The 14029-nt window shown below is 30.0% G+C and overlaps 2 protein-coding genes across 2 annotated transcripts; one reads left to right on the top strand and one right to left on the bottom strand.

The window, feature by feature from the left end:
* Positions 1–1064: 1064 nt before the first annotated feature.
* On the bottom strand, positions 1065–6046 carry LOC123300537 (protein smoothened). The gene is made up of 4 exons (XM_044883121.1): positions 5917–6046; positions 4382–5766; positions 3226–4191; positions 1065–3002 (listed from the first exon to the last, which is right to left on the bottom strand). Exons 2-4 carry the CDS (start codon positions 5763–5765, stop codon positions 2377–2379), a joined length of 2976 nt encoding a protein of 991 aa, XP_044739056.1. The 5' UTR covers position 5766; positions 5917–6046; the 3' UTR covers positions 1065–2376.
* A 2409-nt stretch (positions 6047–8455) lies between these two features.
* LOC123299569 (TATA-box-binding protein) lies at positions 8456–13874 on the top strand. The gene is made up of 3 exons (XM_044881808.1): positions 8456–8894; positions 10875–11032; positions 12178–13874. Exons 1-3 carry the CDS (start codon positions 8640–8642, stop codon positions 12695–12697), a joined length of 933 nt encoding a protein of 310 aa, XP_044737743.1. The 5' UTR covers positions 8456–8639; the 3' UTR covers positions 12698–13874.
* The last annotated feature ends 155 nt before the right edge of the window (positions 13875–14029 follow it).

Raw genomic sequence — 14029 nt, 5'->3', positions numbered from 1 at the left:
GCGGGATATAGAAAGTTTTTAATCTTATACTTAAAAAAGTATCGAAGGTGCCTGGATTTAGATTTACCATTGATTTGCTAAGTACGCTGCTGGACATATTTAGAGAAACGCTTAAAAAATACATTTAACTCTATAACAGAAAGTCGACCAACTGGATGACTTCCGAGTTAAAACTGAACCTTCCACAGATATGTGAGATGTTCATCTGACTTTCTTGATCCTTCTATTTACTGTTTTCGAACTAACATTCAACCTATCCCGAACTTCCTGCAGCTCATTTCTAATCTCAATTGCATTGACAGTGCAATTTATTAGTTAAATAAATAAAAAAATAAATTTCAAAGTTATTAAAACCTTTATTCATTGTTCTTTTTTGTAAGGAACTTTATTTTTATTTGTTTTTCCATAATAAAAAATGCAAATTTGAATTTCTCTAATTATATTACATTGCAGAATTCGTTATTCGAGCCTACGGTAAGTTTTCAGGCAGACTTTCTGATACAGAGAAAAATGTTGTTTTTAATCGTTCTTCTATTTTTAGTCTAAAAAGTTCTGAATTGCCCTCCTAGACCAAAAATTCCTGCTTTGTCCCTCCTCTGCTTATAAATTTTTAAACCATTTTGAAATCAAATTTAGTCCCCTGTAAATATTTCCATACTAATCCCATGTCCCATAGGTCTAAGTTTAAATCCAACACTGAATCCAGAAATACTACGAAGAAAAGAAATAAAATATACAAAATATATAATACAAATTTATTTCGGCTATAATTTCGAAAAACATAAATAAAATGTTAATACAAATTTAAAAAAAAGTTTATACAAATCATATCAGTCCTAGAGTTTCTCCGATATAATTCAAAAATGGTTAATTAAACAAAATACTGAATATATGAGTCAAAAATCAAAGATTTCGTAACGATCATCAAGAAAATACGAACAAATTATTTTATAAAAACTATTATAATAAAATATAATAAAAAAATTGAAAATTAAATAATCTAATGTTTCGGAAGAAACTTCGAACATAAATTTGTTTCGTTTCAGTAAAATTCGAATTTAAAAATCTATTAACTGCAAATCACTTAAAGCTAACGATTACGAAACTTATATTATATATAAACCTACAATATGAGGTATATATTACAATAGCGGATGAAAAGAGAGCATAGATACTAATATCTTAAAATTTATAATTGGTTGCGGTTTGCCTAAGTAAAAGACTTTTTCCTATTGTTACAAAATCTATTTCCGCCCTTGGGATGATTATATATACAAAAAAATTATACTATGAAAAATAGTAACGAAAATATTAAATCCGATATTGACATTTGAATTATATTCTCTATACAATTTGTTTTTAACAAGCCCCTGCGGAAAAAGAGAGGTTTTATAAGTTTTATCTCTATGTCTGTGTGTGTGAGTGTGCATCTGCCTATGGCATCGTAGCTCCTAAACGGATGAACCGATTTTGATTTTTTTTGAAAGGTAATTTAATGGAGAGTGTTCTCAGATATGTTTTAAGAAAATCGGTTCAATTTGAATAGAGCTACAAGGAAAAAAGCCGCATTTGTCGGGTTTTTTTTTTTTAATTTTGTAAAGGACTCGGCACAATTAGATAGGAAAGTGGCTTTCTGTGAAACTTTTTCAAACCGCCACAAAATTTTTTAACGAGTAATTTTCGAGTTACGGGCGATTAAAGCTACATATCTATTATGGTTATAGTATATGACTACCATCTTAGTGTGTGTGTGTTGCACAAACACACAGATACTCATACCACTACCCGGTAATCATATACTACAACTATAATTTATATGTAGCTTTTATGGCTCGTAGCTCAGAATAATCAGAAAAAGTTTCACAGAAAGCCATTTTCCTATCTAATCATGTGGGGTCCTTTCACTTGTTTAACTTAATGGTATTTTTCCGCAGTAAAAATATGTCAAGTTAAAAAAATTATATTTCGTTTGAATTCGTACTTCCAAAGATTATGTTTCTCCGAAAACGTATTCTATCCGCATAGTTGTATGACAAAAAGTATGAACAAAATTTTATTTGATGAAACACAAACGATTCTTGTCTACCTAGATTCGGGTTCTATCTGACTGTGTGCCCCTTAGACGGTTGCCTGGTTGACCTATATCGATCGAATTTGAATACATACATATAAATATTTGTTTTCTATAAGTGGTAAAAAAGCCGTTCTACTGTTCAGAATCTTTTTGAGTATATCTATTCTCAACCTAATAATGATTTGTTTGAGACTGAATATGTTTAATTTAAAAATTACTCATTCGATTGCTATAAAAACCAGCCTTTCATCCTGGTGTGATAAGATAAGGTCACAAATTTTTTAACAATTATAAATATTCGACTATTTTTTACAATTAATCATTTGAATACGATTCAAATCATTATTACAAATTAACGATTCTTTTTCATCTTCATCATTATGTAATAAATTTTTATCATATCGTTTATCATTACATAAACTAGTTTGTCTATCTAAATTATAATTTTCATTATTATCCGAAGGTGAACTACGTTTAGTTTTATACGATTTTTCGTTATCAATCCGTCGATTGACCATCGGTGACATTTGTGTGCCTTGGCTAACACATTGTGATTTAACGGCTCTAGCGCTTTGTAATTCATCGATGCTTTTATTCAATTCATCGATTTCTAATTCGTAAGAGGATAAAGTTTGTATCGCAATATCTCTCGCGTCTGCCTGAACAGCAACGTCAACACTACGACAACCTCCATTATGTTGTGTTCCAACTGAGACACCAGAATTCAATGATGATTGCACAGCAAGTCGGGTTAGCTCAGCACATTCACTTGTTTGTGATGAATCCGATAAGATATCATTTCGAGCATCGTCATGGTGATGTTCTGACTTGTTTTCTTCTTCACCTTCACTACCGGATGGTGCAGTTACTAATGGTAGTAAGAGTTTACCACTGGATAAGAGATTTGATATTTGTTGAGTGTCCAGGCCTAAAAAACAAAAATAATAGAGATAATAAAATTTTTAAATAACTTGGAAACTTTTTGAGGTTATCGATAAAAAAAATTGTTTATAATTTGAATAAAAATCATTGTCTATGATAATTAAAACTTAAATAACATAAAAATCTCTATTTTTGGTGAATAATTTCCATAATTTTTTTAAACTTGATATTCTAAAATTCATCTATTTAATTAACGCTACTCTACCCACCTGCATTAGCACTTCTACGTTTTAAATTTGGACAAAACGATTGGACGTCGGGATGAACTAAAGCATTCAATAAATGTGCACCTAATTGACTTTCCAAAGATGTAGAACTTTCTCGTCGAGAAAATAATGGTCCTGTGGGAGCTGTACGACTTGGACGTCTATGTCGTCTCCTCCCTCGATGTCTTCTCCCAGTTGATCCAACAACTTTTCGTGTAGCTTTCAATTCTGCTACTTGAACTGATAATTGACTATCAATTGAATTTCTTCTAGATTCAACAGATACTCTTCGAACACTAAAACTGACTTCTGAATCCATTGAATTACGTCGTTGACTAGAAACTGATCCTGCTGGTGCTCCAGTTAGCGCTCCTCGACGATTCATTAACTTTGGTAGTGCAGCGGCCCACGTAGAACTTAAATCGTGACTTGCAACCGAATTCAAATCAAATTCTAATCCTACAGGATCTGTATGCGTATTATGGAAGCTTAATGATAATCTACCTGCATTATAAAACATTTTTCGTTTAGCAAAAGCTTTCGCTATCACTTTATGTTTCTGTAATTTAACAGGTTCTTCTTTTTCACAATCAAATTTTTTTCGAACAAATCGTGCCCATGTTTTTAATGTTGGTCTAGTCCATACTAATGACGACATTCCAATACCAGCTATAAAAACCGCTGATAATTGTAATTTTAACCATCGAATATTCGGACGTGATTCCAATTCACATAAATCCATTCTACTTGCATGTGTTATACGACAAATAACTAAATCATGGATACTTGAACGCCATTTTTGTAAATTTTTAAAATAATATGCATGATATGCAATTGTAGAAATGCCTAAGAATATTGTAGCCAAACATATTATTCCAACACGTACCACTGTTGAACGTATTTCGGAGCTTGCTCTTGGTGATATTACATTTCGGCTAGCCATTTCCAAGCGTATTAACGTTAGAAGGCCTAAAAATATAAAACACCAGTATTGTATGTGAATAAGTTTTTTGAAAACTGTTGGGAATATTAATTTAAACGAAATGAAATTTGGATGAGAAAGGTGAGGAAAGAAATTTTTTCTATCGAATTTCAACCGAAACAAATCAGATGTTTTAAGTAGTTGGTTATTTTTGAATTCTAAAAAATTATAACTTACCCCTGAATAAGAAATGATAGCCAATTACAAGAGCAATACAAACAGGCATCAACAGTAAAATGGCTCTAGATGTGGTGCTAATATATCCAACAAAACATATTCCACTAACTGAATCCGCATCAATTTCTCCTAACGCCATAGTTGTAATAGTTAAAACTAAAGGTAGCGACCATGATGCTAAATGAAAATATGCTCCTTTCTTATCAATTCGTTCTGAAATTTTTCCTAACGCTTGTACAGTTACACTTAAATGCCATGCATATGTAAATATAACGAACCAAGCTAGTGCTGCAATTGAAAAGTAATAAACTAATATAAATACAATAACACACCATAGATTTTCTCCAGCACTCGGTTCCGACATTCGTATTGTATTATCTTTTCGGCAAATAATATCATCACGAAAATTTCCATTAAATTGAGCTAACCATCCAACACAAGAAAAAAAGAAACACACATTTATATAAAAAATTTCTACTCCAGGATAACGATTTGCAGTTTTCCAATCAATCATAAATGTAAAAATTGTAAACAAATTGAAAATTAAACAAATCGATGCACCCCAAGCGACTAATTGATGAGTATCTTCGTGCTCTTCATGCGTGTACAAAGGATTCGTACATTGGAGTCCACAACCATCAACTTGCTTGTAAAAAGATGTTGGATTATCGGTATGAATTAATGGTTCTAAGCATTGACCTGTAGTATTGAATTTTATTTTTCGTAAATCATTTTTACATGCTCTAGGTAATGGAGTATGTTTATCGTTTTCACATCGTAACAAAGGTGGAAAAAATTGAGTACCATATAAAACTTTACAAGGCCCACGCGTTATGTTGCACATATCCATCGATGGTAGATAAACTAAATTATTTTCACACTTTGGCATATACAACGAACATAATAACGGTTGAATTACTGCCCAACATTTTGGTACATGCCGTAAATATTGATACACATATAATTTCTCTTGAATTTGCTCTTGAGTCGACAAATCTGTTAAATTTAACGATGTTGATTCATAAGGTAATTTTGTTCCTAAACATGTTGAATATGTTAAATCCACACATTTCGCAGGTCGAGTACAATATTGTAATTTATCATCCAATAAAGTTGCATGTAATCGAATTGGTCTATCATGATCCTCTGACCATAAATTCCGTTCTTCGAATTCCTCACGATTATTTATTTTACCAAATGATTCATCATGAATTAATTTTGGTAATTTTTTACCATCGTCTGTATCAGGTAATTCATCTTGTGGAAAATGATCGTGTGTTAAAAATGGCTTTGGATGTACCAAACTTAACTCCAATGGATCTTCACTTATCGATCCACGGATTAATATTAATAAATAAACCCAGTGAGGAATTAACGAATTCATACTAAAAATAAACAACTTTGTTATCAATTTGTAACTAAAATATAAAATTAATTATAATTGTATGACGATTGACGACTTAAAATTAAATTTATACCCCAAGTGAATACAAATTATCATATTATTAAATTAATAATAGAAAATAAAAATATACCTTATAAGAAAGAAATTTCAAAATAAAAATATCATAAACTATATAATTTTTATAAATTTTACCAATGTTTTAGTCATTTTTTTATCGAAAAATTCTTTAAATACTAAGAATAAGTAAGATTCATTGTGTTTTGAGAGAGTTAATTCAAAAGAAGACGAAAAACTTTTAAAATTTAAGTATTATTCATCTTATAAAAGACCTGACATAGAAGGAGAAAGATTTATGCAAGACATATATATTGAAATGGAATGTAATGTCCTTAGCGAGGGGGTAAAAAAATATGTGAAGACCACCCACGAACCCATGTTTATAACTTTTATTTACAGGCACAAGTGGATTGACTTACAATTTTGAAAGACGTTTTAAAAAGAAAACAAATTTTGAGTATAGGCAAATGTATACGCTCGTTTATATAAATCTATTATTATACCATGTATATATAAAATATACATAGTATATTAAGTTTTATCCCAAGTTTGTAACGCTTAAAATATTGATACTATGAACAAAATTTTGGTATAGTCTGTCTGTCGTCTGTCTGTCAGTCTGTCATCACGATTACTCAAAAACGGAAAAAGTGCTTAGGACGTAAAAAGTGAGGTCGAGTTTGTAAATGAGCAACATAGGTCAATTGGGTCTTGGGCCCGTAGGACCCATCTTGTAAACCGTTAGAGATAGAACAAATGTTTAAATGTGAAAAATGTTCCTAATGAAAAAATAAACAACTTTTGTTCGAAACATTTTCTTGTAAACATCGCTGTTTACCCACGAGGGCGCTAATTAGGTGAAAATTTTGTAGTATGTATTAATATGGGAATATCAGTTGTGTGTGTGTACTGTGTAGCTATTTAAGAGTGGAAATCTTTCTTTATTTACGTGACGTTAAAAAAAAAACGGTTGCCTCATCAAAACTGTCTATACATGGTATTTCAACAATTAACTCAGTCATTTGTTTGTTTTTTTTTTCGTTCGTGTATTTATTTTTTTTAAATATTGTTATAATTTATAACAAATATTTTTAGTTGTTTTTAATAGTTAAGCGTCACATCACTTAATTTATCGCTTTCGATCTGTAAATTGAGTCAAGTTAAGCTTTGATCCAAAAGCGTAATTAATAGTTTAATCATAATCTGAATATTTATCAGAAAACAAAGCTTTTATATATGTTAACATTTTATATAATAACTATTTTAAAGTTTTATTTCCGGATATACAAAAAAAAAACTGTAATATCAATTTTTAGGAGACGTTTACAAGATTTTTGTTAAGTGCAGAGATTTAAAATAACCGCCTTCTTAGTTGCCTGCTGCCATCTGGAGCTGAGTTTAAAAAACTAGATAGCCGGTACCCCTTGGAAGACCAGCAGCAGCAGCTTTGAAAATAAGATTCATATACTCAGCAGACAAAATTGTTATTTTTCATTCAAACTATTTCCATCCATTTGGGATTCATTTGGGAGGATCTGAGAATTAATTTAGAAGAATTTTCCTCTTCTCAGCGTTTAGCTAGCAGGTATGAAAATATACCCGGAGCATGCAGCAACCCATAGAATAATATTGCAGCAATTGCCGACTACATACGACACAATTTATCGAGACAACCATGGAATAATATAAATATATATCTTTTTTAAATCAACAAATTTGGGTTATGATTTCTTATCATTTTATTTCTATACATTTATAATATTCATGTACTGCGGGGAGCTGACAGGACTCTCCTAAGACAAAAATTATCCATTTACCTGCATTGGATCAAAAGCTTAGTAGGTCCATGAGCATCTTTCTGTAGTTATGGCTCTGAGCAAATATTCTGATAGTAAAGGTCCAAATCATTGTTACCGTAAGATGTCCCCCGTTCCAAACTCTTTTTGTTGAGACATACTTTCGCAATAAATCATCTCGGAAAGTTTTTGGTATTTCCAAATCTCTGCTATGCCGATTTTCCATTTAACGGATACTTGAGTTTTTGTTGAAAAACAAAAAACAAATGAAACTGTAATGGTCATTACATTGCCAGTGTTCAAAAAGTTGCAGTTTTGTTTTTTTCGACACGAGTTTCTATTATACAGGGATTACTATCATGTATCCGTATTTGCTTCTTTGTTACAGAAGCGGCTAATTGTCCCGATTAATTATATAAGGTGTACTAATTGCTACTGAACTAAAAAGCTTGTAAGATTAATGATCTTTTAAAATTATAAAATTTCAAACGAATATATGATTAACAATTCTAAACAAATGAAAATATACTTTTTTCTTAAGTTTATCAAAATAATATTTTCTGAATGCGCTGAAATTTAAATTTGATTCGTTTAAACCAAAACCACAAGATAGAGCTACAATCTACATTATCAACGATCAAATATATTAAGAGCGAAAATTTATTTAATGAGAAATGTCAGTGATTTTAAGTAAATAATTAATTTACAGTTTATTTAAACATCTTTTTCAAAACTTTTTTAAGTTTAATTGATTTTAAATAAACTAATTTTACAAGTTTCAAAGTATATTGTGTTTTATGTTTAAAAAAAAAAACAATTGAGAAACACTGGAATAGCTAATTAATGACAGTGGATGTTAGACAATATTTAATTTTAATATCTGATTTTGTTACAAATGCAGTTAACGTTTAAATAAAACGATATATGTTTTCTGTTGTACTTAAAACAATTACAATCTTCTAGAGCAATTTTCATTTAGTGTTAAACTAAAAACCCAATCATGGATCAGATGTTACCAAGTCCAGGATTTAGTATTCCAAGTATTGGAACGCCGCTGCATCAGCCTGAGGAGGACCAACAAATTCTCCCGAATGCTATGCAGCAGCAACAACAACAAGTACCACCTTTAACACCAGTTAACAGTATGAGCAATAGTTTTGGATTAGGTATGCCACATTTGGGCACTCCAAAACATACTTACGCACCAGTTCCATCATTTTCAACGCCACAAAGTATGATGCATCCACAAACACCGGTAAGATTAAAAAAAATTATAAAAATGTGGGAAATTATAGATTAAACATAATATTTTAAAAAATTCGACCAAGATTTGCTTACTTAATCGTTGTTCTTATATGTCTCAGGACTCACTTAGTTGAGTCCTGATCACAATATCCGTTACGATATTTGTTAAATAAGTACAAAACAAAAAATATCGAAAATGATGAATACCGTTTTCGAGTTTTCGCTTTTTTTTTTCGAGTAATTGAAGCTAAAAATGAAAATTTTAAATCGAAATATTAACTGTTTTTTGTTGAATTTGCGTAAAGTTGGCATAAAAAACAACATCAAATCGATTTTTGAAAATTTTGTTTAATTATTTAGCTTTCAAATTTCGAAAACCAAGGCAGATAACAAAAAATTTATGTTCTTTTTTTTCGTCTACATTCATGCAGTTATAACAAAATTCATCATCAAAGTTGAAAATAAGGTACAAATAATTTCAACCCTAAATCTAAAATCGCCTTGGTGCTCGTAGTATAAAAATTTCGTAAATTTCGACTTACAAAATATTATGTAATAGACTTAGCCCTCCCATCTCAAGATAAGGGCATGTAATTTTTTAAAACCCTCTCCTTCGGGATCCTTACGTAATTAATGAATGATCCCTAAAATATTTCCTACTTTTTTTCGTTCAATGTTTTTCTGTTATTGTATTATCTGTTAACAATCCCCAACTCCACTCTCCCGAATAAATTTCGATGAAGCACCGAAAAAATTAATTTTAAATAATTAAACGCAAGTCACCTGTGTTGGCAAAGGTATAAGCTTGTAGGAACCATTTAGTAACGATAAATAGCTCAGTTTTTTACAGCGCTGATCCAAGCCATCAGTGATGTAATTTTCTCCTCAAGGGTTCTTCATTGTAACAGTAATGCCAAAAATGTTAGAAATAATTAGAAAATACTATATTTTCATTTTTACGCTTCGATATCTCGAAAACTAACAGAATACTCTTCCAAAAATTAATAATCAAAATGTGCCATCCAAAAAATAAATCACAATCACTTTTTCTGAACTTTATTTGTAATAAATTGTTTCATCTATGTAATATCTGCTATCGAAAAGTCAATTTTTTCCAGATATTTGATGAAAATTGTATTTTGCTATCTTAGATCATATAAATTCGCGCCATCCGAATCGATGATTAGCTTTCACAGAAAGTTTTAACTAATATCAAAATGTAACAAATTTTTAAAAATTTGATGACCATTTTCTTAAATTAAATAGAAATCGTCAATTTTTTTGCTGTAATTATGATTAATTTACCACAATTTTATAAATTGTTCAAAAATTTTAAATACCAAAAAATAAAATTTTTTTAAAATAAATAATTTAAAACGATAATACATTGTTGACACTAAAAGTTTTCATTAAACTGAAACATGATTATAAAATTAATAAAAGTAATGAATTAAAAATTAATCAATAAAATTAGTAAATAAATATTAAAGCACATACTAGAAAAAAGATAGTTTTTAATTTGAAAAATCAGTTAGTATTTAAACATGGACCTCACAATACATAATCGTAATCGTGGTAGTATTATAGTGACGGTAAATGTTGAAACTTTCAAATTTAATAGTTTTTCAAAAGAATTTTTCTTTTCTTTAAAAATTATTCAAATAATAAATATTACAAAATACAATAAATTTTTTTAAAATCAATTTCATTTCTTTTAATTAGTAATAAAAATATTTTATTTACAAAAATTATCATAACAAAATAGTAAAAATTTATTTGGAAAATTTTAAAATTTTCAAAAATAATTATTGTATGGAATTTCTGAGAAACATTTTAATAATAAATAAACAAATTAAATAATTTTCATTTAAAATTCTCAACAATTACGTGTACTATTACGATTGTAATGTTTAGTAGTTATAAATCGATAATTTTATAACTGAATATATAAACACTTACGTGGTTTTATTATGTTTTTTTATTGTTTTAGCAAAATATGATGTCACCAATGGTGACATCTGGAAATATTGGTCCTACATCAAATAGCGGAAATTTAGGTAATCCTCCGAGTATAGGACCGGCAACACCTGGGCCGATGACACCAATGACACCACATTCAGCAGATCCGGGCATTGTACCACAATTACAGTAATTTTTTTTCTTTTTTTACTGTTGAAATCCGAAGTATAGTATAAAAAAATATTTGGTGCTAATGGGGTTCGAACTAAAACCTTTTCATGGTGTAATTTCATGAAAAAAATACGTTTACGTTAAAGTATTAAAAATTTTAGACTTAATTTTCATTGAAGTGGCAATTAATAATTAAAGCTAGTTTTATAAAACTATTGAAAATTAGAGTGTTATAAATTAGAAATTAAATTTTTGTTAGATATGATAATTGCTACATTATTTTGATAAATTTTCTTTAGAAATTCCACAAATAGATAATGCAGACTAAAATAAAAAAATAATTTGTAAAAAATAAGCATTGGGAAGCTAAAAACAGCTCTTACAACATGCTTACTGGAAAAAATTGGATTTTTACTGTTAAATAGCAAACAGGAACACGAGTTATGTAATACCAAAATTAAATCACTTTGATTAAATGACTTTGATCTTAGAGTAAAGTTGATGTATTTTTCTAAGCCCTCCTTCTAGATTTCTTACTGATCGTAAGCTTTAAACTTATTCATCAAGAACTCAAGCGTAGATCCGGAGAGGGGCAATCAAGCCAACTGTTCCTCTACAAAAAGTTAAAAATTTAATTTTTAGAAAAACAGAGCTATAAAACATAATATAGTTGAAAAGCACGCACCCGCAATAGAATTTTTGTGTGATTTTCTTGATTTTTTCAAAGAGAATAGCGTAAGAAAATAAATCAGGAATCTTTTCTCCCTTCGATTTCGATAAAAATCATTTACTAAAGTAATTTTGACCCAAAAAATGCAAAACTTGGGTTCCTTAAACAATTGAATGAATACCTTCTGAAATATCAACTAAAATCCGATACGAGATATGGTATTTCCGACCAATTTTTTTCAGTCAATACCCAAGAATCACATAAAAATCGAGCTTATTTGACGATTAAATGCGTGTGAAAAGTATACAAAATTGTCCCGAAATAAAAAGCTTTTCATATAAAATATTAGACGATACCCCAAAAACTACTGACCCAATCGTTAAATGAATCCGATTTTTAGTTGTAGTTTTTGGGTCAAAGTTGCCCTATATACCAAGTTTCATAATATTTCGAAACAACAAATTTTTTGTGATATCGATTTTTTTTTTTTTAGGAATATCGTATCAACTGTAAACTTAAATTGTAAATTAGATCTAAAAAAAATAGCATTACATGCACGTAACGCCGAATACAATCCAAAACGTTTTGCAGCTGTGATAATGCGTATTCGTGAACCGCGTACAACAGCATTAATATTTTCATCCGGTAAAATGGTATGCACTGGAGCAAAAAGTGAAGATGATTCACGATTAGCTGCACGGAAATATGCGCGTATTATACAAAAATTAGGTTTTCCAGCAAAATTTTTAGACTTTAAAATACAAAACATGGTGGGCAGCTGTGACGTTAAATTTCCAATACGTTTAGAAGGTTTAGTATTAACACATAATTCTTTCAGTTCATACGAACCAGAATTATTTCCCGGTTTAATTTATCGTATGGTGAAACCACGTATTGTATTATTAATTTTTGTATCTGGTAAAGTGGTTTTGACAGGTGCTAAAATACGAGAAGAAATTTATGAGGCTTTTCAAAATATTTATCCAATTTTAAAAAGTTTTAAGAAAAGTTGAGTAATGATGACGTGTGTCATTGTATTTAATTTTAACTTCAGTGAAGTTACAGCGTTTAATTTGTAAATGAAGGACTTATAATTTATGTAACGGACAAAAACTTAACGAAAAACTTTATTCTTTAAAATGGGAACGGGCAACATTTTGTTTACCATGGGCCAAAATAAATTTTAAGTTAAATAATTTCTTATTAAAAGTCCCCCTCAAAATTATAGGAAAAACGCGTCAGGTCAGAGGAGTTTTATGAGGTCCAATAATGCTTGGTTTTCGAGTTAGCAATGGTTCAAGTTATAAAATCGACAATAAATTAAATGTAATAAAGTATTATTTCTTATTTTTTAAAAACTGGGTTTATACAATAATAATGATAATAATACAAGGGTAACGCAAATGGGTTCCTTACACAAAGACCAAGGCGTCCTCTGTGCCCTGCTTTAGAACAGCCTACCACCCAAAGACGAGACGACTCCAGATAAGAGGTGAGATTTTAAGCAAATGAAGTTATAGAATTATACACAGATCGCCTACAGCTTCTCCGCCGGGATTACTCCAAGGTTTATTGAATCCAAAGTTTCCCAAACTCTATACCTGAATTCTGTAAGTTTCTGTATATGCAAATAACATGCATGAAGGTTTCATCGTCCTCCACATAGGCCCTAAAATTGGGATCAAAACAGATCCCCATGTTATGAAGGTGGTAGTTCAAGTGTCCTGTCAAGTGTCTCACCACCCTTATCAACTAGCTTATTGTGACTTTTAGTCTAGCACAGTCGAATGGCTTGTATGTTTTGCGTTAAGTCCCAGTAACTAAGATTGGCTTGTCGTAGCCACTCCTTGCTTTGGTAAATGCTTGTACAAAAAAAAAAATAACAAAAAAACAAAATGCGCATTATAAAAGAAAGCACGCATATTCTGTTAATTTAACATTCCTTATATATTTTTACTGTAGTTTGAAAGAGATAGATAATGAACGAGGGTGCAAAATTGTCTGAAAGAGCAGACGCTATTTTATAATATGCATTTAATATTTTATGACTAGTTGTAATAGGGATAAGTCTAGCATGCACACTCTTTCTTGCTACTTTCTTTACTTACGTTCTTTCTAACTTGCTTACTTTCTCACTCGCTAGTGCTCTCTTACGGGATATCACTAACTCATTTTTACTGGTGGTTAATTATCAACTTCTTGAAATTTTTTTTTTACGAAAAGTGATTTATAAAAGTAAATTTTTTTCTTATCTAAAGAAGCTTTAGCAAGATAATTTGAAATATATCTTTTCAGATAACATTTACTATAGATTACATGTTAAAAGATCGTTTTTTGATAATTAA

The sequence above is a fragment of the Chrysoperla carnea genome, chromosome 5 (assembly GCF_905475395.1).
Source record: "Chrysoperla carnea chromosome 5, inChrCarn1.1, whole genome shotgun sequence".
NCBI classification, from domain to species: Eukaryota; Metazoa; Arthropoda; class Insecta; order Neuroptera; family Chrysopidae; genus Chrysoperla; species Chrysoperla carnea.
Note: the sequence above shows the minus strand (reverse complement) of the source record. Positions and strands in the feature narration are given on the sequence as shown.

Bases quoted from the DNA above. Each gene is read 5' to 3' on its own strand.
- LOC123300537 (XM_044883121.1), bottom strand. From the start codon at position 5,765: ATGAATTCGTTAATTCCTCACTGGGTTTATTTATTAATATTAATCCGT. The intron at 4,192-4,381 runs GTAAGTTATAAT...TTATATTTTTAG, and splicing joins CTATCATTTCTTATTCAGGG to GCCTTCTAACGTTAATACGC. The intron at 3,003-3,225 runs GTGGGTAGAGTA...TTTGTTTTTTAG, and splicing joins ACGTAGAAGTGCTAATGCAG to GCCTGGACACTCAACAAATA.
- LOC123299569 (XM_044881808.1), top strand. From the start codon at position 8,640: ATGGATCAGATGTTACCAAGTCCAGGATTTAGTATTCCAAGTATTGGA. The intron at 8,895-10,874 runs GTAAGATTAAAA...TTATTGTTTTAG, and splicing joins TGATGCATCCACAAACACCG to CAAAATATGATGTCACCAAT. The intron at 11,033-12,177 runs GTAATTTTTTTT...TTTTTTTTTTAG, and splicing joins GGCATTGTACCACAATTACA to GAATATCGTATCAACTGTAA.